Source organism: Lutra lutra, chromosome 5, assembly GCF_902655055.1.
Source record: "Lutra lutra chromosome 5, mLutLut1.2, whole genome shotgun sequence".
NCBI classification, from domain to species: domain Eukaryota; kingdom Metazoa; phylum Chordata; class Mammalia; order Carnivora; family Mustelidae; genus Lutra; species Lutra lutra.
In genome coordinates this window covers 26030646-26053896 of record NC_062282.1, presented here as the reverse complement: position 1 = coordinate 26053896, position 23251 = coordinate 26030646, and the positions used below count along the sequence as shown (strand labels likewise).

General features: G+C 46.0%; 1 protein-coding gene across 2 annotated transcripts in view; it reads left to right on the top strand.

Moving 5' to 3' along the window:
• MTMR12 (myotubularin related protein 12) overlaps positions 1-23251 on the top strand; it is a 75062-nt gene that overhangs the window by 8752 nt on the left and 43059 nt on the right. For both annotated transcript variants that reach the window (XR_007127442.1, XM_047729981.1), the window contains exon 2: positions 20760-20820. Coding sequence is in view for 1 of the 2 variants with exons in the window: in XM_047729981.1 (XP_047585937.1) it covers positions 20760-20820 (61 nt within the window). In the remaining variant the exon portion in view is untranslated. The remainder of the gene's footprint in view (positions 1-20759; positions 20821-23251) is intronic.

Here is a 23251-nt window from a genome sequence, read left to right as displayed (position 1 = left end):
GAGGAGCGCTCAGAAGGCCGCTGCGGAACCTGCGGCAGCATCTGGCCTCATCTGAAGGCTGTGGAGGACTCGGAAAGGGCAGTGTGAGAAGGGGTGCTAGTGTGGGGAGGAGGGGTGTTGCAGTGGGCAGGCAGGAGCGTCAGCGCGAGAGGCGCACAGCATGTCGGGACCAGGTGGTCGGAGCATCTGTCTCCTACCTTACGTAAAGGCGTGCTGGGGGGTGCGAGGGAGCTGAGTCCTGAACAGAGGAATCCGACGGCTGCTGCTAGGACACGCAGGATTGTTTTCTGCTGTGATTGCTCCTTTACCGTTAAGTCGGTCTGGCCCTTTGTGAGGCTGCGGGCATCTTCTCCTTTGCCCCTGGTTCCTCCTGCTCCACGGCCATGGAGAAGCTTCTGCTCTGAAGCTTTGAGCTCCTCACTGGCTATTCAGCTGACCTAGTATTTATGTAGCAGTTGGAGGGGGGCGGGTGGTGCACAGAAGGCAATGCCATGTGTTTTTGCAGCTGCTGTTAGTCACATCAGTTAACTGAAATGATGAGATTTGGACAGCCCCGCAGTTGCCACCTGCTACCTTTTCTAGCACTCGTACACATTCCAGTGCTGCCCTCTTTACTTGCAACGCCATGTGCTTGTTAAGAGCACGGCTTTGGAATTAGAGCTCTGCTGCTTGCTGCGTGGATTTGGTCTGGGTATTTGCCTTCTCTGAGCCTCGGTTTCCTCATCTATGAAATGGCAATAAAAATAGTAGTATTTAGCTCCTAAGATTGTTGTCTTTTTTTTTTTTAAAGATTTTATTTATTTATTTGACAGAGCACAAGCAAGGGGAGCAGCAGGGAGAGGAGAAATAGAGCTCCCCAACAAGCAGGGAGCCCAGTGCAGGTCTCCATCTTGGGACCCCAGGAACATGAGCGGAGCTGAAGGCAGACACTTAGCTGACTGAGCCTCCCAGGGGTTCTTGTTGTTAGTCTTCATTGAGGCAATCCACAGAAAGTCATTAACACAGTACCCAACATGTAGCAAACGCTCCTTAAGCGTGGACTGTGGTTGTTACTACTCTTTACCCCAGAAGCTGCTGCTGTGTGTTTGTTTGCACGTTGTTTGGGCCACCAGTGCAGGTCCCCATAGTGGCAAGATTTCCTCCATTCCCCTGTAGCATTGCTCTTTTTTTTTTTTAAAGCATGTTTTTTAAGATTTTATTTATTTATTTGACAGAGATCACAAGTAGGCAGAGAGGCAGGCAGAGAGAGAGGAAGAAGCAGGTTCCCTGCGGAGCAGAAAGACCTGTGCGGGGCTCGAGACCAGGACCCTGAGATCATGACCTGAGCCAAAGGCAGAGGCTTTAACCCACTGAGCCACCCAGGCGCCCCTGTAGCATTGATCTTCCCTTCCATTCTCAGAGGCTTGTGTCCAGAGCCAGAGGTGCTGGCCTTTTTGCAGGACTGTGCCCTACCTGCAGCGGGTGCCTTTCTTGTCCACCCAGGGGGCCTCCCCTCCTGCACAGCTTTCTTTTTCAGTGAGCTCTTCCATGGATTCCTACTCTGTCTTCCTCTTATAATGTTTTCTCTTGTCTTGGGGATGTCCAGGACAACCTGGGGTTTGGGCAGCATATTATGTCCTGGGCTTTATTGTCGCAGGAGGCTCCCATCATTCCAGTTCGGCTTTCTTCTTTTTATTTATCTATTTTTAAGATTTCATTTATGTGTTCGAGAGGGAGAGATAGAGTTCCACATGTAGGGGGAGTGGCAGGCAGAGGGAGAAGCAGGCTCCTGGCTGAGCAAGGAGCCTGGTGCCAGGCTCCATCCCAAACCTGAACCAAAGGCAGACGCTTAACCAACTGAGCCACCCAGGGGTCCCATGGCTTTTTTCTTTCAAAATTAGCCTTCCCCGCTGCTGCCAGCAGCCCCTTCTTTCCCCGGCCGGCCAGTTGTACTCCAAACTAGTCACAGTTTCCGGCGTTCCCTTGGGAGTGGCCTTTTTGCTTGTCTGTATTTCTATTCATTCTACCCTCCCTGCTAGCATCTCGTGTGCTAGGAACCCCAGACTACAACTGCTTAGCTGGTCTCTCCCTCTACCCGAGTCACCCTGCACACCACAGCCAGGTCCCTGCTGGGTGCAGCCTTCATGTGTCATTTTCCTATTTAAGAGTCCTCCTGTCCACCTGCCTCCTCCCCAAATGTTAACACCTTTTCCAGACTCACTGCAAATTCCTTTTTTCTTCTGGTTTGTTGAAAGAGTGTTAGCTTGCATTTGGGAGGCCAGTGCTCTGCTCATTTGTGTATGACTTTGAGGGAGCCCCCTTTAGCTCTTTGGCTCATTTTCTGATTCATACAGTTGGCTTAGGCAAGTGCTTTCAAACCTTTTTGCACAAAGGGACACTGGGTGGCACAGTCAGTTGTATTGGACTGTTGTTGCGGTGCTGGTCATGATCTCTGGGTCATTGGGTTGAGCCCCGAGTAGAGCGCCGCGGCAGGCTCTGCACTCAGCATGGAGTCTGCTTGAGATTCTCTCTCCCTCTGCCCACTCCCCACCCCCACCCTTGCACATGCCCTCCCTCCTCTCAAATAAATCTTTTTAAAAAATATTTTATTTATTCATTTGAGATTCATTTGAGATGATTCTTGAGATTAAGAGTCATTCATGCTTCTTGACAGGAATCACTTTAACAGATGACTGCTGGGGCATAAATAAAGACCAAGAATAGAGTCAGCAACCACACTAAAGTCCGACCACAGCTCTTCACCTCAACCATCCAAATCACTATCCAGCAGAAATAAAAAAAAGAGCCTCAGAATGATGCTCCCACCAGCTACTGCTGGGGGTAGGGGGTGGGGACAGGGTGGCTGGGTTATGGACATTGGGGAGGGTATGTGCTATGGTAAGTGCTGTGAAACGTGTAAGCCTCATGATTCACAGACCTGTACCCCTGGGGCAAATAATACATTATTTGTTAATTAAAAAAAAAGCATGAATGAGTAATACTTTCACTGCCATTCAATAAATGAGGAGCTGTCAAACTAGAGTGAGGGATTTAATTTGAGCCTTAGTGAGCAGTACTTTCTTCTTTTTAAAAAAAATCTGAGGTAGGAAAAAAAAAAATCTGAGGTAGGGACACCTGGGTGGCTCAGTTGGTTAAGCAGCTGCCTTCGGCTCAGGTCATGATCCCAGCATCCTGGGATCGAGTCCTGCATCGGGCTCCTTGCTCAGCGGGGAGCCTGCTTCTTCCTCTGCCTCTGCCTGCCACTCTGTCTGCCTGTGCTCATGCTCTCTCTCTCTCTAAATAAATCTCTAAATAAATAAAATCTTTAAAAAAAAATCTGAGGTAAGGGGAAAAAAAAGCAGTCTAAATATGCAAGAAAGGATCTAGAATGGGCACATGAGTATTTTTCAGTTGTTAGGGTAATGCACTATTAGAGGCTATTTCCTGTTTCCCTGTCCTGAACACTTGTTAGAGTTGAAAGGGTACTTGATATTATTTCGTAATAGGAAAAAAGTTTTGTTTTTAGATTTTATTCATTTATTCGATAGAGAAGCAGCGAGAGAGGGAACACAAGCAGGAGGAGTGGGAGAGGGAGAAGCAGGCTCCCTCCTGAGCAGGCGTCCTGATGTGGGGCTCATGGGGCTTGCCTGGGATCATGACCTGAGCCGAAGGCAGACGCCCAGCGACTGAGCCACCCATGCGCCCCAGGTAAAAGGTTTAAGATCGGTAGTTACCTAGGGCTAGGAGTGGGGTTGGAGGGTTGGCGTCAGGGAGAATGCTAATGGGTACTATGCTGATGAGTACCATGTTTCTTTTAAGTGTGATGAAAATACCCTAAAATTGATTGTGGTTATAGTTGTTGTACAACTATAGTTGTACAACTCTGAATATACTAAACACCATTGAATTGTACACTTTATTTTTTAAATATTTTATTTATTTATTTGACAGAGGGATAGAGCCAGAGAGCACAAGCAGAGGGAGAAAGAGAAGCAGGCTCCCTCCTAAGCAGGGATCCCAGTGTGGGGCTTGATCCTAGGGTACTGGGAACCTGAACCGAAGACAGATGCTTAACCGACTGAGCCACCCAGGCACCCTGAATTGTACACTTTAAATAGGTGACCTGTAGGGTGTATGAATTTGTCTTTGTGCTTTTGTTTGTTTGTTTTTTATTTTTTTTATTTTTATTTTATTTTTATTTATTTATTTATTTATTTATTTTTTAAAAGATTTTATTTATTTATTTGACAGAGAGCACAAGTAGGTAGACAGGCAGGCAGAGAGAGAGAGGAGAAAGCGGGCTCCCTGCCAAGCAGAGAGGCCGATGTGGGACTCAATCCCAGGACCCTGAGATCATGACCTGAGCCGAAGGCAGAGGCTTAACCCACTTAGCCACCCAGGCGCCCGTTTGTTTGTTTTTTAAAGTAAGTTCTATGCCCAATGTGGAGCTTTGAGCTCACAGGCCTGAGATCAAGAGTCCAGGGCTTTACTGACTAAGCCTGCCTTAGGTCTTAGTACAACTTTTACAAAAATGGAGTAAAAACCAGAAGTACTAAACTTGTGTTTTAAACTTTCTCAGGTGTTGGAACTCCTGAGAAAAAGTCCTGGCTTCATCACCTGTTTAGCTATATGAGCCCGGGCACACGATTTACCCTCTTGGAGCTTCAGTGGCCTTATCTGTAAAGCGGGGATGAGAATACTTTATAGGATCATTGCCAAGATAAATTACACAGGGCATATGAAAGTGGACATACTAAAATCTCCAGTAAATTATGTTTTTATGTTTAAGTTAGATCTATATTTTGATAATAGATGTGCTTTTTTTTTTTTTTTTAAGATGTTATTATTTATTTGAGAGGGTGTGGAAGCGAGGGAACACAAGCAGGGGGAGAAGCAGACTCCTGTTGAGCAGGGTGTCCCACGCTGGGCTTGAGCCCAGAACCCTGAGATCCCGACCTAAGTCAAAGGCAGACGCTTCACCAGCTAAGCCACCAGGCGCCGCATGGATAATAGATGCTTAGTCTGAAATGTCTTTTGAGAGTCCCCACCTAGCCGTATGCCATGAACACTTACTGAGGCTGAGAACTGATTTGCATGATGAGTAAATAGCGGAGTCCTCAAAGACCAGATACTGGAACGGCTCAGTCTGTGGTCTGTTGCTTTGAGTCCAGACAGATTGTCAGGTCGCCTCTTACTGCATGTCTGCTTCCCTGGCTTCTGTTTTCTGGCCAGGGTAATTGTTGTTTGTACGCTAAAGACCGTGTATAGTTAGTGGAGTGGAGCTGTGGTTAGCGGGAAAGTGTTACCTGGTCTTGCTTTCAGAAGGCAATGAGTCTGCTAGTCAGGCTGGCTCCGAAGGGAGTGAGCCCTCTGGCCAGGAGCAGGGAGCCAGCAGTCCTAGGAATCAGCTCTGGGAAACAAATCCTGTCTTGGTTTCTAGCTCCCTAGAACTGGACTGTGGGTAGATTGATTTAGCTTCTAGTCTCTGTCTTCATTGACAACGCTTCATATTTAAAGTCTGGCTTTGAGGGGTGCCTGGGTGGCTCAGTCGTTAAGCATCTGCCTTCTGCTCAGGTCATGATCCCAGGGTCCTGGGATCGAGCCCCGCATCGGCCTTCCTTGCTCAGCAGGAATTCTGCTTCTCCCCTTCCCACTCCCCCTGCTTATGTTCCCTCTCTCACTGTGTCTCTCTCTGTCAAATCAATAAAATCTTTAAAAAAAATAAGTAAAGTCTGGCTTTGAACATGTGCCAGCCCCACTGACGGGACTAGAATGCATTTCACAAAGCCCGTGAGATGTGTGATAAGGGTTCAGTAATACTTGGCACTAGTCATGTACTTAGGTAGTGATTTTAAATTTTTTTTTGGGGGGGGGGGGCAGAGAGAGACACAGTGAGAGAGAGAACACAGAGGGAGTGGGAGAGGGAGAAGCAGGCTTCCTATTGAGCAGGGAGCCTGATGTGGGGATCTATCCCAGGACCCTGGGATCATGACCTGAGCTGAAGGCAGATGCTAAACAACTGAGCCACTCAGGTGCCCTGGTAGTGATTTTTAATAGAGCTGTTTATTAAAAAAATCTGTTAAGAACTATGCTTAGGATTAAAGAATATTACCAGGATCAAGGATTATTTATGTCTTTGTATGTTTTTGTGTACGTATTCTTTCAGTATACTTTTGTTGACTGTTTACTATCCGAGGCTAAAAAGTAAAAAACTGAGGAGCATAAAGGGAAGGGAGGGGAAAAATGAAACAAGACGAGATCAGAGAGTGAGACAAAACATAAGAGACTCAATCATAGGAACCTGAGGTTTGCTGGAGGGGAGGTGGGGGGATGGGGTAGCTGGGTGATGGGCATTAGGAGGGCAGGTGATGTGGTGAGCACTGGGTGTTGTATGCAGCTGATGAATCACTGAACTCTGCCTCTGAAACTAATAATTCACTATATGTTAATTAACTAAATTTAAATACAAAAGTAAAAATTTTAAAAAATACACATAGGTGTGGCCTCAGCCTCCAGTTTGTGTCGCTGGTTGGGGAGGCAGACAAGGTATAAGATTGTTGCGATACTGGAGGGAGGGTGGACCAGAGAGAGCTTCACAGGGGTCTTGAACTTCGTGTAGATAATGGATTGACCGGCCCAGTGGCTGCACTGGGGGCTAGATGGTGGCAGTGTGGCTGTGGTCACAGCAGTGTGCAAGGTGAGAGGTGATGGTGGCTGAAAGTAACAGCGGCAGCAGGGATGGACAGATGTGAACGGATACTGGAGCTATCGATAATGCCAAGCAGACAGGATATGAGGGCCAGGGAGTAGTTAGACTCCTGGGAAAAAAAAGAATGACTCATGGGTGAAGGGAGGTGTGCGGGTGACATGGGTGATGGGGATGAAGGAGGACACTTGTGATGAACAGTGGGTCTTGTATGGAAGTGTAGAATCACTGTATTGTACACTTGAAACTAATACTACACTGCATGTTCACTAACTGGAATTTAAATAAACTCTTTTTTTTTTTTAAGATTTTATTTATTTATTTGACAGAAATCACAAGTAAGCAGAGAGGCAGGCAGAGAGAGAGGAGGAGGCAGGCTCCCTGCTGAGCAGAAAGCCCGATGTGGGGCTCGAACCCAGGACCTGGGATCATGACCTGAGCCGAAGGCAGCGGCTTAACCCACTGAGCCACCCAGGCGCCCCAATAAACTCTTTTTTTAAAAAAGGAAGGAAGGAAGGACTCCTGAGTGTCAGCTGATGGGACTGACCATCGAATCAGAGCCCAGAGGAAGAGGGACAGGTTGGGGGAGAGTGGGGAAGTGATGAGCTGATTTTGAAATGTGAATTTGGAGGATGTTAGGACCATTCCAGTGCAGGTGGCCAGGTGGCTGTTGGGGTGTCCAGGTCTGGAGCGCTGAAGAGAGACCTGGAGTAGTGAGTCACTGGGGCTCATCCTTTCTATTGCTGGAAGTGCCGTGGGTGGGAGAGCTCTACGAGGGAACACAGGTCTTGTGAGGAGGGAGGAGGACCCTGTCCGAAAAGGAGACTTTGGAAGAGCAGCCAGAGAGTAGTTATTTGGCCTAGAACTCATTTCTGCTGATTTCCAGGGCTCAGGATAAATGACACATCCCGAGAGTAGCAATCTCTCTGACCCTGTCTGAATGTGGCTGGATGCCCCTGCTGTGCTCCCATCAGCCTGTGGCCTGTCCTTCTCCAAATGCAGCAGCTCGCACACGGCTCTGTTACAGCTTGTGCTGTGCTCCGCTCCTGCTGCTCTGGGAAGACCAAGGCCGTGTGTTCTCTCCTGGATTCATGGTGCTGGAATACAGCAAAAGAAGTGACAGCTCAGTCCGTGGAAGAGTCTGTGGAAGGCCGGGAGGCAGAGTCCTGGAGATGGTTGTGGCCAGCCGGCAGAAGCAGTTGGACTGTAGTGAGGAACACGATTCTGGTCAGGCTGACTGAGGCTCCGGTCCCACCTCACTTAACCTTGGCCAGCCTCGGTTCCTCATCTGTGACATGAGAACACTGATAGCCGCTAACAGAGCCGTGAGGACTGCAGGAGGTGGTGCATTCTTTGTACGATCTTATGTCCACCTCTAGTATTTATGGCACCGTTTGCCCAGTGTTCCAGTGATTATTTGTCTGAAGTTAGGGAGGGCAGAAGTCACTTCTTATTTATCTTTAAATCCTATGCACTTGGCATTTAGGATGGTTCAGGAGCTTTTTGTTGAAATGAATTGGTGCATATTAGAGATGGGTCACTTGCTGCTCTGAGTAACCCAGACCCCGCCCAAGTGTTGACTCCCGGGTTTCACTCCTTGGGCTCACTGGAGCCCTGTGCTTTGGGCCACTCCTCAGAAATCTAGTTCTGAGAAGGGATCACAGTGACAACTTGTTAATGCCAGGCCCGCTGTGTGATGTGGATTCTCGTAGGTGTGTCTCCTTGGGGCCATACGCTTGCTGAAGAATGGGTGGCAGTTCTCAGTCTTGTCTGGCATACGTTGCCAGCATAGGAGTGCTTCTGGCTCCTGGGGTGGGGGTGATGTCGGGGAGGGGGCAGCTGCCCCTCCTGGGGATGGTGGATATTCGCAGTGGGAACAGGAACAGATGCGGCAATTTTTGATCTGTGGGGTGGAATGTCTGGAAACTGGAAGACTTGTTATTCATGCCCTTAACGTCTTTTAAAATTAAAACAAAAGGAATACCCAAAACATTGGGGTAAATGATGGAATAAGAAATTAACAACAATAGGGGCGCCTGGGTGGCTCAGTGGGTTAAGCCGCTGCCTTCGGCTCAGGTCATGATCTCAGGGTCCTGGGATCAAGTCCCACATCGGGCTCTCTGCTCAGCAAGAAGCCTGCTTCCCTCTCTCTCTCTCTCTGCCTGCCTCTCCATCTACTTGTGATCTCTCTCTGTCAAATAAATAAATAAAAAATCTTTAAAAAAAAAAAAAAGAAATTAACAACAACAAACCCCCCCCCCCCAACTCCTGTCCTAGCACTGTGGCAGAACTGTTCTCCATTTCTGTTCAGACACTGTTCTAACTGAATTCAGGCCACCAGGATACCCTAGTTTTAAAAATGTGGACACGCGGAGACTGCTGGCAGCCGTCCGTGCATTCTTCTGTGCCCTCGTGGCACAAAATGTCCACGCTCAGAGGGAGTAGCAAGAGGTGCTGCACAAAGCGTTTGTCCATTTTTAACTGCCGCATTTGTTGAAAATTTGCAGCATTTTCAAATGAGTTGGTTCTCAGGGATCTTGCAGAGTTCAGGAAAAGTCTGTCAGTGTAACTAGGAGAACCAGTTTTGTGTGATTATTATTATTTTTTTAAGATTTTATTGATTTGACAGACAGAGATCACAAGTAGGCAGAGAGACGGGCAGAGAGAGAGAGGAGGAAGTAGGCTCCCTGCCTAGCAGAGAGCCCGATGTGGGGCTCGATCCCAAGACCCTGGGATCATGACCTGAGCCGAAGGCAGAGGCTTTAACCCACTGAGCCACCCAGGTGCCCCAGTTTTGTGTGATTATTAAAGAGCCATACTTTTCTACCTTTTTTCCCCTACACATTGAACCAAGATAGTTAATTGGGGTCAGTAAGGACTTTGATCCCATGTTTCATTGCTCTGGAAGTAAGATTGGTCCCATTTGCTGGTTAGGCAGCTGGGCAGGGAGTGTCAAGAGTTGAAGGATGGGAGGACCGAAGGAGTACAGGGTTAAGAGGAAGTCCAGGCCCCTCTCTGAAACCAGGGGGCAATTTAAGAAAGCATAGAGGCGGGCGCCTGGGTGGCTCAGTGGGTTAAGCCTCTGCCTTCAGCTCAGGTTATGGTCTCAGGGTCCTGGGATTGAGCCCCATATCGGGCTCTCTACTCCGCAGGGAACCTGCTTCCCCCCTCGCTCTCTGCCTGCCTCTCTGCCTACTTGTGATCTCTCTCTCTGTCAAGTAAATAAATAAAATCTTTAAGGAAAAAAAAAGAAAGCACAGAGGCAGCTGTCACTCCATGTGAGTTGAATTGGCTGTAGGATCCTGCGATGATGCCAGCCCCATCTTTGGCTGTTGCGTTCCTGCAATTTCTAACTGGACAGTCTTCACGATTTCTGGTCTTTCTGGATTAATGCCATACACATGACAGGCTTGAATGGAATGCACTCTTTCTCCAGTACTTTACCATATGATGAGAGCATTTGGTGATGCCATCCATAGTCACGGCCCAAGCCCAGACAGATACTGTATCTGAAGCTGTATGTTTCTCTGGTCCCTGCTCAAGTGATTTTAAAACCTCTCACTTCTTGGTCATTACTAATTAAATTAGTCAGGGAAGTCTTTTGAACATGTTCCATGTGCAAGGTTTGTGTGGGATTCTGGGGATATATGGTGAGCAAAAAACAAAACAAAACAAAACAAAGATGTGCCCTCAAGGAGTTTAGATTGGTGGGGAGGTAGACTTAAATAATTACATAACAAATGTGAAATTTAACTATGGCAAGGGCTCGGAGGAAGAGAGAGACATGGGGCTGTGAGAACCCAGTAACAGAAATGGCCCTTGTCCTGAGACCTGATGAATACTCAGATTCACAGGGTGGAGAAGGAGAGAAGCATTCTGTAGAAGGAGCATCCTGTGGAAGCACCTCAGGATGGGAAGGAGAAGGTATGGGAGGCTGAAAGAAGGCCAGTGTGGTCAACACGCAGACTGAGGAGGAGAATGGTAGGCAAGCAGAGTGGGCAGGTGGGTAAGGGCCAGGTTGCACAGGGCCTCATAGGCCGCATCAGGGCACCGTCTTCATCCCGCCAATAATGCAAACAAACTGTGCGCTGACAGGCTCGCTGCTTCTTTAGGGTGGAGAACGGATTAGAAGGTGGGCAGATGCAAGTAGACTGGCTGGCAAGACCACCTCCAAGTGGGAGATGATGGCTTGAACAAGGTGATACTGGTGGAGATAAGGGAGGAACATGGATTCTAGAAACATTGAACCTGTGATACTGATGCAGTTTGGTGGTAGGTTGGATCTTGAGGCTGATGGAGAAAGGAGGTGTAAAGGAAGACTGTTAGGTTGGCCTCCAGACAACGTGTTTTTCAAGGGAAGCACGGACTTGGCAAGGTAGTACATAGCAGTATTCATCGTGGCCGGAGTCTTTCCTGGAGTGCCATGCGTCGGAAGATTCCCACTGAACCCTCAAGGGTTTGTTGGGGTGACAGCTCAGAGACTTCTGCCTCAGGGGACCCAGGGGAATAAGTCACAAGAGGTAGTTCGGGGGGGAGTTGAAGAAGCCCCAGCCAGCGCTTCCCCGTGCAGCCAGCCCTTGCTCCTGGCCAGAGGTGTTTTCGGTTTTTGTTTTTTTTTTCCCTTCGGCCTCCTGTTGCCTGTCTGCAGCACACTTCGCGGTTTTCCCCGGGGACTTTCTATGATTCTTGGTTTGACTTGGTTTCGGATGGGTCTAGCAGATATATTCACTGATCATTTTGTCCCATTTTTCCTTCCTTCCATGTAAGGGGCCATGTGGCGTCCTCTAAGGACACGGACCAAGACAGCTACCAGGTTGGACTTCACCTCCACACGTACTAGCCATGCTGGTCGGGTGTCTTCATCTGCAAAATGGAGATAATAGTGGGCCTAATAACCCCACTTCAAAGGCTTGCCATAAGGATTAAAGAAGTTAATAAGTATCAAACCCGTTAAACAATGCCTGACACATACAACTCAAGAAATACACCCTGCGCCTGGGTGGCTCAGTAGGCTAAGCTTTTTGATTTCAGCCCAGGTCCTGATCTCAGGGTTGTGAGATTGAGCCCTGCGCATAGAGCCTGCCTAAGAGTCTCTCTGCCCTGTCCCCTCTGTTCCTCCCCCCACCAAAAAAATATATTTATCATTATAAATATATAATCTCAGTCTCAGTAAGGGCTCGTCCTTGTAACTATCCTCTTTGGCGTTTACAGAGTGGACGTTTTGATTTCTGTAGTCCACAAGTGACCACTGAGTCATGATTTATTAATTCGTAGTGTTGATAGGGAAGAGATTGTATTTACTTATCCAATTGTAAAGATCAGGTCGGATAGCCTTTAGTCACTCATCCAATAGATTTTCCCATGAAGACAACAGCTTATACACACTCAGAATGCAGCATGATCAGGAGTGGGGAGTCAATGTGCGAATTTGATCCTGTCCTCTAACCCACTTCGAGATCCATGTTCAGACTCGGCGCATCCAGACGTGGGTGCTCCTGTACCCTTGTTGGTTACTGCTTCCCCTCGCCTCCATTTGACTGTGCTCATTCTCCCAGAATCAACAAGCAATGGATGTTATAACTCTTTCTCTTTCTCAGACACATTGAGATATTTGCTCCATATTTGTCAGTCCTTTGTTTTTCTGCGTAGTTCAGAAAGCTGTTGTAGGGGTGCCTGGGTGGCTCAGTTGGTTAAATGTCTGCCTTCGGCTCAGGTCATGATCCCAGGGTCCTAGGATTGAGCCCCATATCAGGCTCCCTGCTCAGCAGGGAGAGCCTACCTCTCTTTCCGCCAACTCTCCCTGCTTGTGTGCTCTCTCTCTGTCTCAAATAAATAAATAAATAAATAAAATAGTTTAAAAAAAAAAAAAGAAAAAAAAAAGCATCTGCCTTTTGCTCAGGTCATGATCCCAGGGTCTTGGGATTGAACCCTGTGTTGGGCTCCCTGCTCAGTGGGGAGTCTGCATCTCCCTTTCCCTCTACTCTCCCCACTCCTATTGTGCGCGCTCTCTCTCTCTCAGACAACTAAAATCTTAAAAAAAAAAAAAAAATGCTGTTGTAAAATACAGGAGTGAGGGGGCGCCTGGGTGGCTCAGTGGGTTAAAGCCTCAGCCTTCGGCTCAGGTCGTGATCCCAGCCTGGGATCCAGCCCTCCATCAGGCTCTCTGCTCAGCAGGGAGACTGCTTCCTCCTCTCTCTCTGCCTGCCTCTTTGCCTACTTGTGATCTGTCAAATAAATAAATTAAAAAAAAAAAAAAACAGGAGTGAGGACATAGGACATAGCCAATTGAGACTCCATTTTGCCTTTCCTGACTCCTCCCCACCACCCAAACAGATAGCTTCCCAAATTAAAAGAAAAAATTAAGTTTTTTGAGGGGAGGATTTTAAAGTTTATTTATTTACTTTTTTAGTAATCTTTACACCCAATTTGGGGTTAGAATCCATGACCCTGAGATCAAAAGTCCCATGTTCTTCTAGCTGAACCAGCCAGGCACCTGGGGAAGTTTTTTTTTTTGGTTTTTTAGTTTTTTTAATGATTCTCTTTGTATACAATGACTTATTGGAGTCCCTTCAGCTATTTCCCTCCTTAGGACTGTTGTCTATTTTGTTTTGGGAATGGCTATTTGATGGTAGTGATCATGGTACTTATTTTTTCCTGAGTTTTTGTAATAATTGGATAGTGTATAATTTATAATTATTTTGAAGTATTAACCAGAGAAAGGTTAGATACTAGTGATGTTTGCCTACAGGTAGCTCCTTAAATTCTACTGCTTAAGCACTTACATAGGTTTTTTTTTTTTTTTTTAAAGATTTTATTTATTTGACACAGAGAGATCACAAGTAGACAGAGAGGCAGGCAGAGAGAGAGAGAGAGAGAGAGAGGGAAGCAGGCTCCCCGCCGAGCAGAGAGCCCGATGCGGGACTCGATCCCAGGACCCCGAGACCATGACCTGAGCCAAAGGCAGCGGCTTAACCCACTGAGCCACCCAGGCGCCCCAACATAGGTTTTTATTCTCAATTTGTTACCAACTTTCAACAATTTACTCTCAAGAGAATCAACTATGGTGGGGTGCGTGGGTGGCTCAGTGGGTTGGGCCTCTGCCTTCGGCTTGGGTCATGATCTCGGGGTCCTGGGATTGAGCCCTGCATCAGGCTCTCTGCTTGATGGGGAGCCTGCTTCCCCCTCTCTCTCTGCCTGACTCTCTGCCTACTTGTGATCTCTCTCTTTGTGTCAAATAAATATAATAAAATCTTTAAAAAAAAATCAGTTATGGAGAAAGCTTTACTTTTTGTACGGCGTGTTGGAGAAGTCCCTTCCTCAAATGCGGTGTTCTCTCTCTTTTTTTTTTTTTTTTAAAGATTTTATTTATTTATTTGACAGACAGAGACCACAAGTAGGCAGAGAGGCAGAGATACAGGGGAAAGCAGGCTCCCTGCTGAGCAGAGAGCCTGATGTGGAGCTCGATCCCAGGACCCTGAGATCATGACCTGAGCTGAAGGCAGAGGCTTAACCCACTGAGGCACCCAGGTGCCCCAAATGTGGTGTTCTCTTAAAGAAGCCATTAGTCTACTCTCTGGGTCTTGCAGTGGGTTCAAAGTACTTTGTGTTGGAGATAAAACACAAAATGACCATTTCTAACTCATTGTGGGCTTCTAGAAACAAATTCTTTTTTTTTTTTTTTTTTTAAGATTTTATTTTTATTTGACAGAGACAGCGAGAGAGGAACACAAGCAGGGGGAGTGGGAGAGGGAGAGGGAGAAGCAGGCTTCCCATGGAGCAGGGAGCCCAGGACGTTGAGATCATGACCTGAGCTGAAGGCAGATGCCTAACGACCCAGCCACCCAGGCACCCCATAACAAATCCTATCAAGTGAAAAATGCCATTTCTTTTTCTTTTGCTTCAGATATTCCTGTATACTCTGTCTTACGGAATTAGGGCCACCTTGGGTGTCGCTAACTGCAGGAGCTTCTGATCCACAGAAAAGAATTCAGAGTAGATTCAATTTAGTTTAATGTGGGAAATAGGACTGAGAGAGAAGTAGAAATTTTTCTTACTCTTGTGACAGAATCTTGAATAACTGTAACTCTAGAATATTTGAATTCTTTGTTTACTCAGAAGAAAGGACAAGAGAATGAAAGCAATCAAGAAGCACAGATACTGTTACGACCAACAGTGATAACTCCCATTTCCTGAACAAGTGTGCCAGGCGTTTGCATACATTTTCCTTCAAGCCTCGTATTAGGTAGTATTATTTCCATTTCCATAAGAGCAAGTGAAAGCTCAGCCAGGGGAAATGACACTCCCAAGGTCATGTCTGTAGAGCAGAGCTGGATTTGATCTGTGGCCCCATTTCTGTATTCTTTCTGATGTTAGTGCCTACACTGAGAGAAGTTTGGAGAAACAAGGGGGAAAACAACATTTATTAGTATTATGCTGTATTAAAAATACAGCTTTCTGCTGTAAAAAAGGTAGATTTCACCCTAAGATGCACATAGATTCCCACCTAATATGTGGCTGCAAATACATTTGCCCCCTCAGATTTTCTATTTTAGCAGAGAAAACAAGTGTATTAAATATCCATTTGAGAGCAGTAGAGCGACTTGCAGGAAATAAAATGTCTGTGGTGTGTCTTTTTTGCACTTTGGTGCCAAATGTGATTGAAAGAAATTGTGTTTTGGAACTTTTAGGGATGTTGGCTCTTGGAATTAGCCCTTCTGGCTGGATGAAATTAAACAAAAACTGAGAATAACAATCAGTTTTTGACTCAAAGCCCTAATAAACAGTGAAGGGTGGATGTGAAGCATTTTGGCATCTGTAAACATTCTGGCTTATGAGAGCCTCATTGTAGAGTCACCCTCCAGAGCCCCCCACTCTTTTCAAGGTCAATCGCTTTCTGGTAGGGCCCGTTTTCTGCCTTTCCTGAGGTGCCTTAGGTCTGTCACACTTTTGAGAATATGTGCAACTTAAATGTGAACTTGGTAAGAAACTAGAGAATTTACTTTTTAAGAACCAGTGGAATGAAAACCAGGCTGCTTTTCAGCCTCTCAGCAGATTCTCAGGAGTGTTGGCTGACTTTGGCTTTGACATGCTTTTGTCCTGGATGTGGCAGATCCTTGTACAGTGAAGTACAGTTCTCCTAAGGGAATTCTCCTAATTTGTCCTAATCAGTTTTGTAATAAGAGACTGGTTTCCTACTACAGGCAGTGGGTATCACAACCATTTTCCCTTTTGTAGTAGGAAACCAGAGACCGTATTTGTTAGAACTAATACTTAGCAGGGAACAATGTGACTTCTGGAGCTCGTTAGGGATTGGACTGTACCCTGGATTAGTGATTTATTTCCTATAAAAGGAAAGTTCCAGAACCTCTTTAAGCCTCACTTTCTTCATCTTTAAAATGGAGACAATACCACTGCTAGAGTAGTGCAGATTAATGAGATACTAAGGAAGACCGCTTACTTGGCACATAGTAGCAGCTTAGTAAGTGTTAGTTGCTGTTTCTAACATTACGGTGAAAGCGTGCAGTTGAAATGAAGGCTGAGCCTGACAGACTGAGGAGGGCTTTGATGGCCATGCACAGGCTTGGACACATCTGTGTTTACTGCTCCGAAATCCTTTTGTCTTCATGATTTTCTACAGGCCTCAAAGTAGATGAGGTTGCTCTCTGAACTGTGTTGTGGATGAATAAAGTTTTGTTATAATTCTTTAGTGGCATTTGAGGCAGGAGATCACATTTGATAGTGTGGCATTAGTGGCATTTGATGATTTTTCTTGGGTGCTGGCTTTTCAGCAGCAGTGTGATCTTACTGTGTTTTTCTAACCTCTCCTTACACAGTCTGAGCTCTGAGGGCAGTTTGAAGGATCGTGGCAGTTTTAGTAGGAAGTTGAGCCCCGTGAGGAATCTTGGTGGAATCTTTCTGTCATCCCTCTCCGAAGCTGAAATTCCCACACACTTCATTGAGTATGTGGCTTCTCACTGACTTAACTAGCTGCTCTGTGTGTTTTCCCTTTTCTCCCTCACACCTGTTATTGGTCAGCAACTTGTTGCCACCATCCAAATGTATTTAACATTATTCCAAGGAAGTAGAGAAGTCAGTACATTTAAAATGAAAAATGTGTATTGAGCTTTTGGGGCATTTGACAAAGATGATGATGACTGGGAAAAGGTCTCCAGCCTTTTCCCTTTTTCTTTCAGGAAATGTTCTAGTGGGTTGATACTCATCCCTCTGAGAATTCGGTTGCTTGTTGTGACAGTGTTCTGGAATGGAGAGAGCAGGTCTGTTGGAGGAGTCTTTCCTTTTTGTTTCTTGTGAGGGAAAGCCAACAAGGACCCGGCTTCCTTTCTGGACACTCATGCTCAGGCTCACATCACTGTCATGATTTTGACCTTGCACAGGTGTCTTGTGCATTATCTTGCAAGGCAGGGAGTAGGGCTCTTAATTCCATTCTTTTAGATGGGGACACTGAGGCCAGGCACTTGCCCAAGGTCCCTTTGATATCTTTGTAGGCTAGAACCATACAAAGGGTTCCTCATTTAGTCCTGCGATTTTTCCTGAAAGACCTGTATCAGAGATAGTAAATGCTATGTGCTTAACTCACTGCGCTGTTTAAAATCCTACATGGGCTCCTCACTACCCTTGGACTAAAGCCCAAACTCCTTAGAATGGCCTAAAACCCACCACTCACCCCACCATCTTTCTCACCTCTTACAGAATTACTTGCATCTGTGTCTTTGCATCTCTTCTCTCTACTTGACCATCCCTTGAACTCTTGCACATTCCTTAGGAGCCACTTGCCTAGAAGCATTGAGGGCATTTGGAGAAGCACTAGAAGCACTTGTTTGAACAGTCTCCCCTCTCCCAACTCCTCCTTCTTTTGGGAAGTTAGGCCCCCTCTTTTGTGCTCCTGGACCCCCACATCAATACCTTTATTCATAGCATCCATCATGCGTTGTCCAAGAGTGTTAATGTTGTCTGTTCTCCCCCTGTACTGCAGACTCCTGTTTACCTAGCACTTGGTAGGATTCATTTAAATTACCTTTGTGTCTTAGAAATCTCTTCTTTCTTCCCATGAACAACCTCAGTTACCTTTAGAAGCCTAGCATCCTCTGCTTAAAATGTGTGTGTGTGTGTGTGTGTGTGTGTGTGTGTGTGTGTGTGTGTATAAATGTGAATGTGTATACAAATACATGTATGACTTCGTTTAGAAGTGACTACGAGGCTTTATGGTTTGGAGGCTTCATACATCCTTGCTCCATCTAGAACCTACACACTGAGGCTGTAGATGCTAGTTGTGGCATTTCATTCTTGGCTGCCAGTCTTTCTTGTGAGGTAGCAGCTATGACAGGGGTACTAATCCTATAGCCCTGGATATATTGTACATTGACATATTATAATACGTGATTCTAGTCATTGATGTTTTCTGTATTGTTAATGCGGTTGACCTAAGTCAGTAATTCCCTTGGTGACAATCAGAAGCCACGTAACTAAGGTAGGTGAACAAAAGGATTTATTGTAAGGATGCAGGTGTGGTTCATGGAGCTGTGGGGCAAAGGTGTGGCTGGGCCTCAGTGGAACCTGGGACCGTGAGAGTGCAGGCTGTGGTTGAGGGAGCTTTTCTTTCCACATAACCGTCTCACGATTCTCGTTCTCTGCAGAACAGCCTTTTCTTTCTTTTCTTTCTTTCTTTCTTTATTTCTTTCTTTCTCTCTCTCTCTCTTTCTTTCTTTTAAAGATTTTTTATTTATTTATTTGAGAGAGAGAGAGATCACAAATAGGCAGAGAAGCAGGCTCTCTACTGAGCAGAGAGCCCGATGCGGGGCTCGATTCCAGGACCCTGGGATCATGACCTGAGCTGAAGGCAGAAGCTTAACCCACTGAGCCACCCAGGCGCCCCCAGAACAGCCTTTTCTGCTTTACCATACTTGTGACCAAATTTACAAGGTTGTAGTTTAAGTAGCCAGCTTGGTTAACTTCTTAGACTTTCAGCCAAATTAATTGGGGACATAAAATGATTAACTCTTCAAGGGACCACTGTCTGCTTCCCAGGCATTTGATGGCGAAGCAGTGGTTCACTCCAGGAACTTGGGGGGAGCAGAGAATAGTTGTTTGGGGAAAGGGAGTTTTCGGTAGGACAGAATCCTAAAAGGTTTCTCCTGATTGTTTTGTTTATAGAATGTAAAGAAAGAATTCTACTAACCATTTCAAGAATTGATACAGGTAGTTGTAAGTAGTATAAATTCTTTATCATTAGAAGATGCTACTTGCACAGACATAGTAGTCGGGCTAGTCCTCTCCAAGCTGGCTGCGTGTTTGAACTGAATTCCAAGCACTAGTCAAGATGATCACTAGTTTTCAAACAGCTGAGTGAATTTAATGAATAGTTTTCCTAGCTCCTTAGAGAAAGATGACAGACCTGTCAAGAATAATTGTGCTTTAATTTAGTGCCGTGCCAATGGCAGACGATGAAAGTTCCATGAGAATTTCCAAATAAGCAAAACACTCAGAGCATTTCTGTATGCAGGATGCACAACGTAGAGTAATGCATCAAAATCCTCTGGGGATCTTTTTGCAAAACCAAGGGCCCAGCTGGATCCCTAGCACTCTGATTCCTTACACTTATGATGAGGCTTGAGTACCTGCAGAGGTAACAAGATCCCCAGATGACGTGACACTCCCCAAATCTAGAGGCACTGCTTCTTCAGAAGGACCTGATTTATTGGCGTCTTTTGAGATGTGAACTGTAAGGATCTCTAAAATACAGCATGCTCCAAATGGGTTCTCTGAGGGGCACCTGGCTGGCTGACTCAATGAAGTGCCTGACTTTGGCTCCGGTCGTGATCTCAGAGTCCTGGGATTCAGCCCCCATCCCCAGTGGAGCTCCCCCGCACTCAGTGGGGCGTCTGCCTCTCCCTCTGCCCTTCTCCCTGCTTGTGCTCATACTCTGTCTTTATCTGAAATAAAAATCTTTTTTAAATAATGGGTTCTCTGAAACAGCTATGATTTTCTTCTTAAGCTTCAAGATTTCAGTGTTCAGTATTTCAGTCTGAATTCACAACTTCAGGAAACTCCTACCTACTCCTACCTAGAGCCTCATGCCAAAGAACAAAACAAAATCTGATTTTATTTGTTAAAAGAGCTGGTTGTGTCATGTAGAATTTTCCACAGTAGGGATTTGGATGGCTGCAACCCCATGGTATCATTTAACATGTTTCTCTGTCCCAGTGTTTCTTATAAATTGGTAGATTGATATAGAAACCCAGGCCAGTTGAGGATAGATATTTTGGAAGACTACTTAATAGATGGTGTGGTAGATTGCCTTAGGAGGCCCACCAGGCCTCTCTTTTTGTTACGTCAGCACCCATGTATGACCTTTGCCTTGTTCCACTAATTCATTAACGATTGCTAATTATCTTTGAAAACCCCCAAAACAGTGAATCCAACATGAAGGCATTTGAAGATCTTTTCACTGAGAAACAGTGACAAAGAACCTGGCCTTGATTCCTTATTAGAACTGATTGTATCCCATTGCACTGCCTTGGGGTTTTAGGTAATTTGGAATGTTTTCCCATCTATATTTTCTGGGTGTAGGTATGCTAGAGAGTAGATGGATCAGTATTGACTTGACACATTCCTGTTTTCCTGTTCTTATCTTTAAGCTTTACATATGTCCATTTTCTCTCAAGAACACGCAATCATCTTTTGTTTTTGATCCTTGGTTCTCCCTGGAGGAAGAAGGGAGTCATGCTATGGAATGTCTCCCATTCCCTTTCTGACTGTGTTGGAGCCGCCTTACTTTCTGTGTGACAATTATCCTTTTAGATAGGGCCCATCCCTGCCCCTCCAGTGGGGACAACTAATAGTTGTCAGTCCTAACTAGTTTAGTACATTGAACTAATTTCCTGGAATTTTCTGTCTTCCTTTAGTTAAAAATACATTTTTAAAAAGCTTGTCAAAAAAACAAAAAACTCCTGAGGGTATATGATGTTTTAGTGTGTATTGTGAAAGTATGACTTTACGTTATTCATTTTGAGCCCTTAAGCAAAGAAAAATATTACCATTTGTTCTTCTCTTTTAGGAAATTCACACAAACGAGAAGGAAGTAACAGAGAAGGAAGTAACTCTTCACTTGTTGCCAGGTAACGGCCCTGTTAGCTTCAGACCTCACGTGCAACTCAAAGCCAGTGATAAATTATGTCATCCCTAGTATTGCTATATATAAGCTCCTTTGTTTTCATCCAGAGATTGTATAATAGGGATGAGCTGGACAAAAATGTCAAGGTCTTTAGTTTAGTCACTACATACCTAGGTCTGAGTATTACAGCATCTGCCAAAAATTTTTCTTGTTTTCCCCCCACACCCAAGCTGATGAAAATAAGCCTGGGAAATGTTTCCTTCACTAGCAAATTACATTGTTCTCAGGTGGCTATACTTGGATGCATCTAGTATTCTGGTCCGCACTCGGGAAAAATCTGGTGCCTTATATTCCCTGCGCTCTTCCTGCGGCCTCTAGCTGCCCTGGACTCGCACAGCCCGCGAGGCCTCCCCGGGCAAGCGTGGGCGGGCGCGCCCTCCCCGTGGTCTCTGCCTCGCGTCTGAGCGCCAGAGTCAGGTGGTTTCTGGGGCTTACTAAGGGCTTTGCCCCGTGATCATCACTGAGAGTCTGAATTGGCTGGATATTTTTGAGATGGAAGAGGGACTGTATACCTGAAGTTAAGCTTTACTCAACGTGGGGCTGTCCCGGGGGCTGTGAATTTGGTTCTTCTTCCATTTTCTTTATTCTAATCCCAATAGCTTTTTTTTCCCATTAGACTTTTTAGGTATATTTTCCCAAAGCAATAGAGGCCTCATTCTGGTACTAATGTTTATTGAGAGGATATGAACATGCACGAGTTTCTGACTGATCCGCCTTGTTTGGTAAATACATTGGGAATCTGAAACTTGGAAAAAAAATTTTTTTTCTGAGTTTCAAAGGTGTTTTTTGTTTTGTTTTGTTTTGCTTTTACTAATGATGTCCTGAACCTTAGTCCACATACCACATTGTCCTTCCGTTTCTTGGGTCATAGATCCTGAAACTCTCATTTTTACGCACATTCTCTCCTCCTCTGGATTACTTGATGTGCGCCTCCATTCCCAGACTAGACTGGGATTTTTTCCAGTTCCCGCCTCCCGCGACTGGAGACTGTCTCTTCTCGCAAGCGGATGGCGATGGCGCAGCACGCGGGCCTGCAGAGCCGCAGGGGTGTGGCATTAGCCGCTGCGTGCCGGGGTCTAGTCGCCAGCACACGGCCATGGCCTGACCCCAGGTTGCCTGGTCTTGGGGAGACACTATTAAAAGCTGTTTCGCACTAAGAGTTGAAAGCACAGGAAACCATGTTCACATATCTTCCACCTTGAACTAGTTGAGGCACTTTTTCTGAGCTATTTTAAACTCTGACCAGGCCCCGATTCATTGTTTTCTCTGAGCTCTGTGGTCCCTCTAGAGGCTGACCTAGCGACTGAGCCACCTTCCCATATTTCCTTAGTAATTAACCCCTTGGGAGATGGAAAGATATACCATAATATGCCTCCCTGATTGTCTCAGTGTCTGAAACTCTTCTTTATTTTTTATTTTTTTTAAAGACTTTATTTATTTGAGATAGAGTAAGAGAGAGCATGAGAGGGGAGAAGGTCAGAGGGAGAAGCAGGCTCCCCATGGAGCTGGGAGCCAGATGTGAGACTCAGTCCCAGGACCCTGGGACCATGACCTGAGCCGAAGGCAGTCGCTTAACAAGCTGAGCCACCCAGGCGCCCTCTTTATTTTTATGTTGAAAATTAGACCAAGTGAATTTTGAGCCAAAAAGTACACTCAGAGACATTGGAGATAATATCCAGAGGGCGATTCTAAGGGGAGAGGGTTGTGTTGAAAGAGAAGAACAGTCCTTTTCTTTTTTGTTACAGAATATTTGCACTTGGTTTTTATGTCTTTCAATATCCTTCTCCTTTTTCTGCTCTTGTCCAGACAGCCAGCCCTCATAAGCTTCTCTGCTTCTAGGGACCAGCTAACGCTTACGTATCCCAAAATCCCAATCTTCTTGACTGTAAAGTCCTCTGTATCTCCAGGAAATACAGTGGCTCGAGCAGATGGGCCGCCTGCAGATGCAGCAGGAAAGGTGACACACTGAGAGGAAACACCCTCAGTGAAGAAAGAGAGGAAACCATTTTTTTTCCCACAACCCTCTGACCTCCCTTTTCCTCCCATCCTTGTCTGTGGAGCCAGAATGCATGCGGTCATGCTGCACCTCGGTGTCTGAGGAAGCCGCCTGCAGGCCCTGAGGCCAGGGATGCGCCCCGCGATGGCCCATGCTCCCCACAAATCAGGCCTGAGCTCTAGAGCGCTGCTAATTTCACGCGTGGAGGGCATCACTCCTGGGGAACGCCTGCTTGGGTCCAAGTAATGGGAGCACTGAGGTCTGTGCTTGCAATTGTAGCCGAGATCGTTCCCGCATATTGGACACTTTCCTTACTCACAGCAAGAGGGTGGGACAGTGCCCTGTGTGAAGGTGTCTCTGAGCCATTTTGGTTTCACTT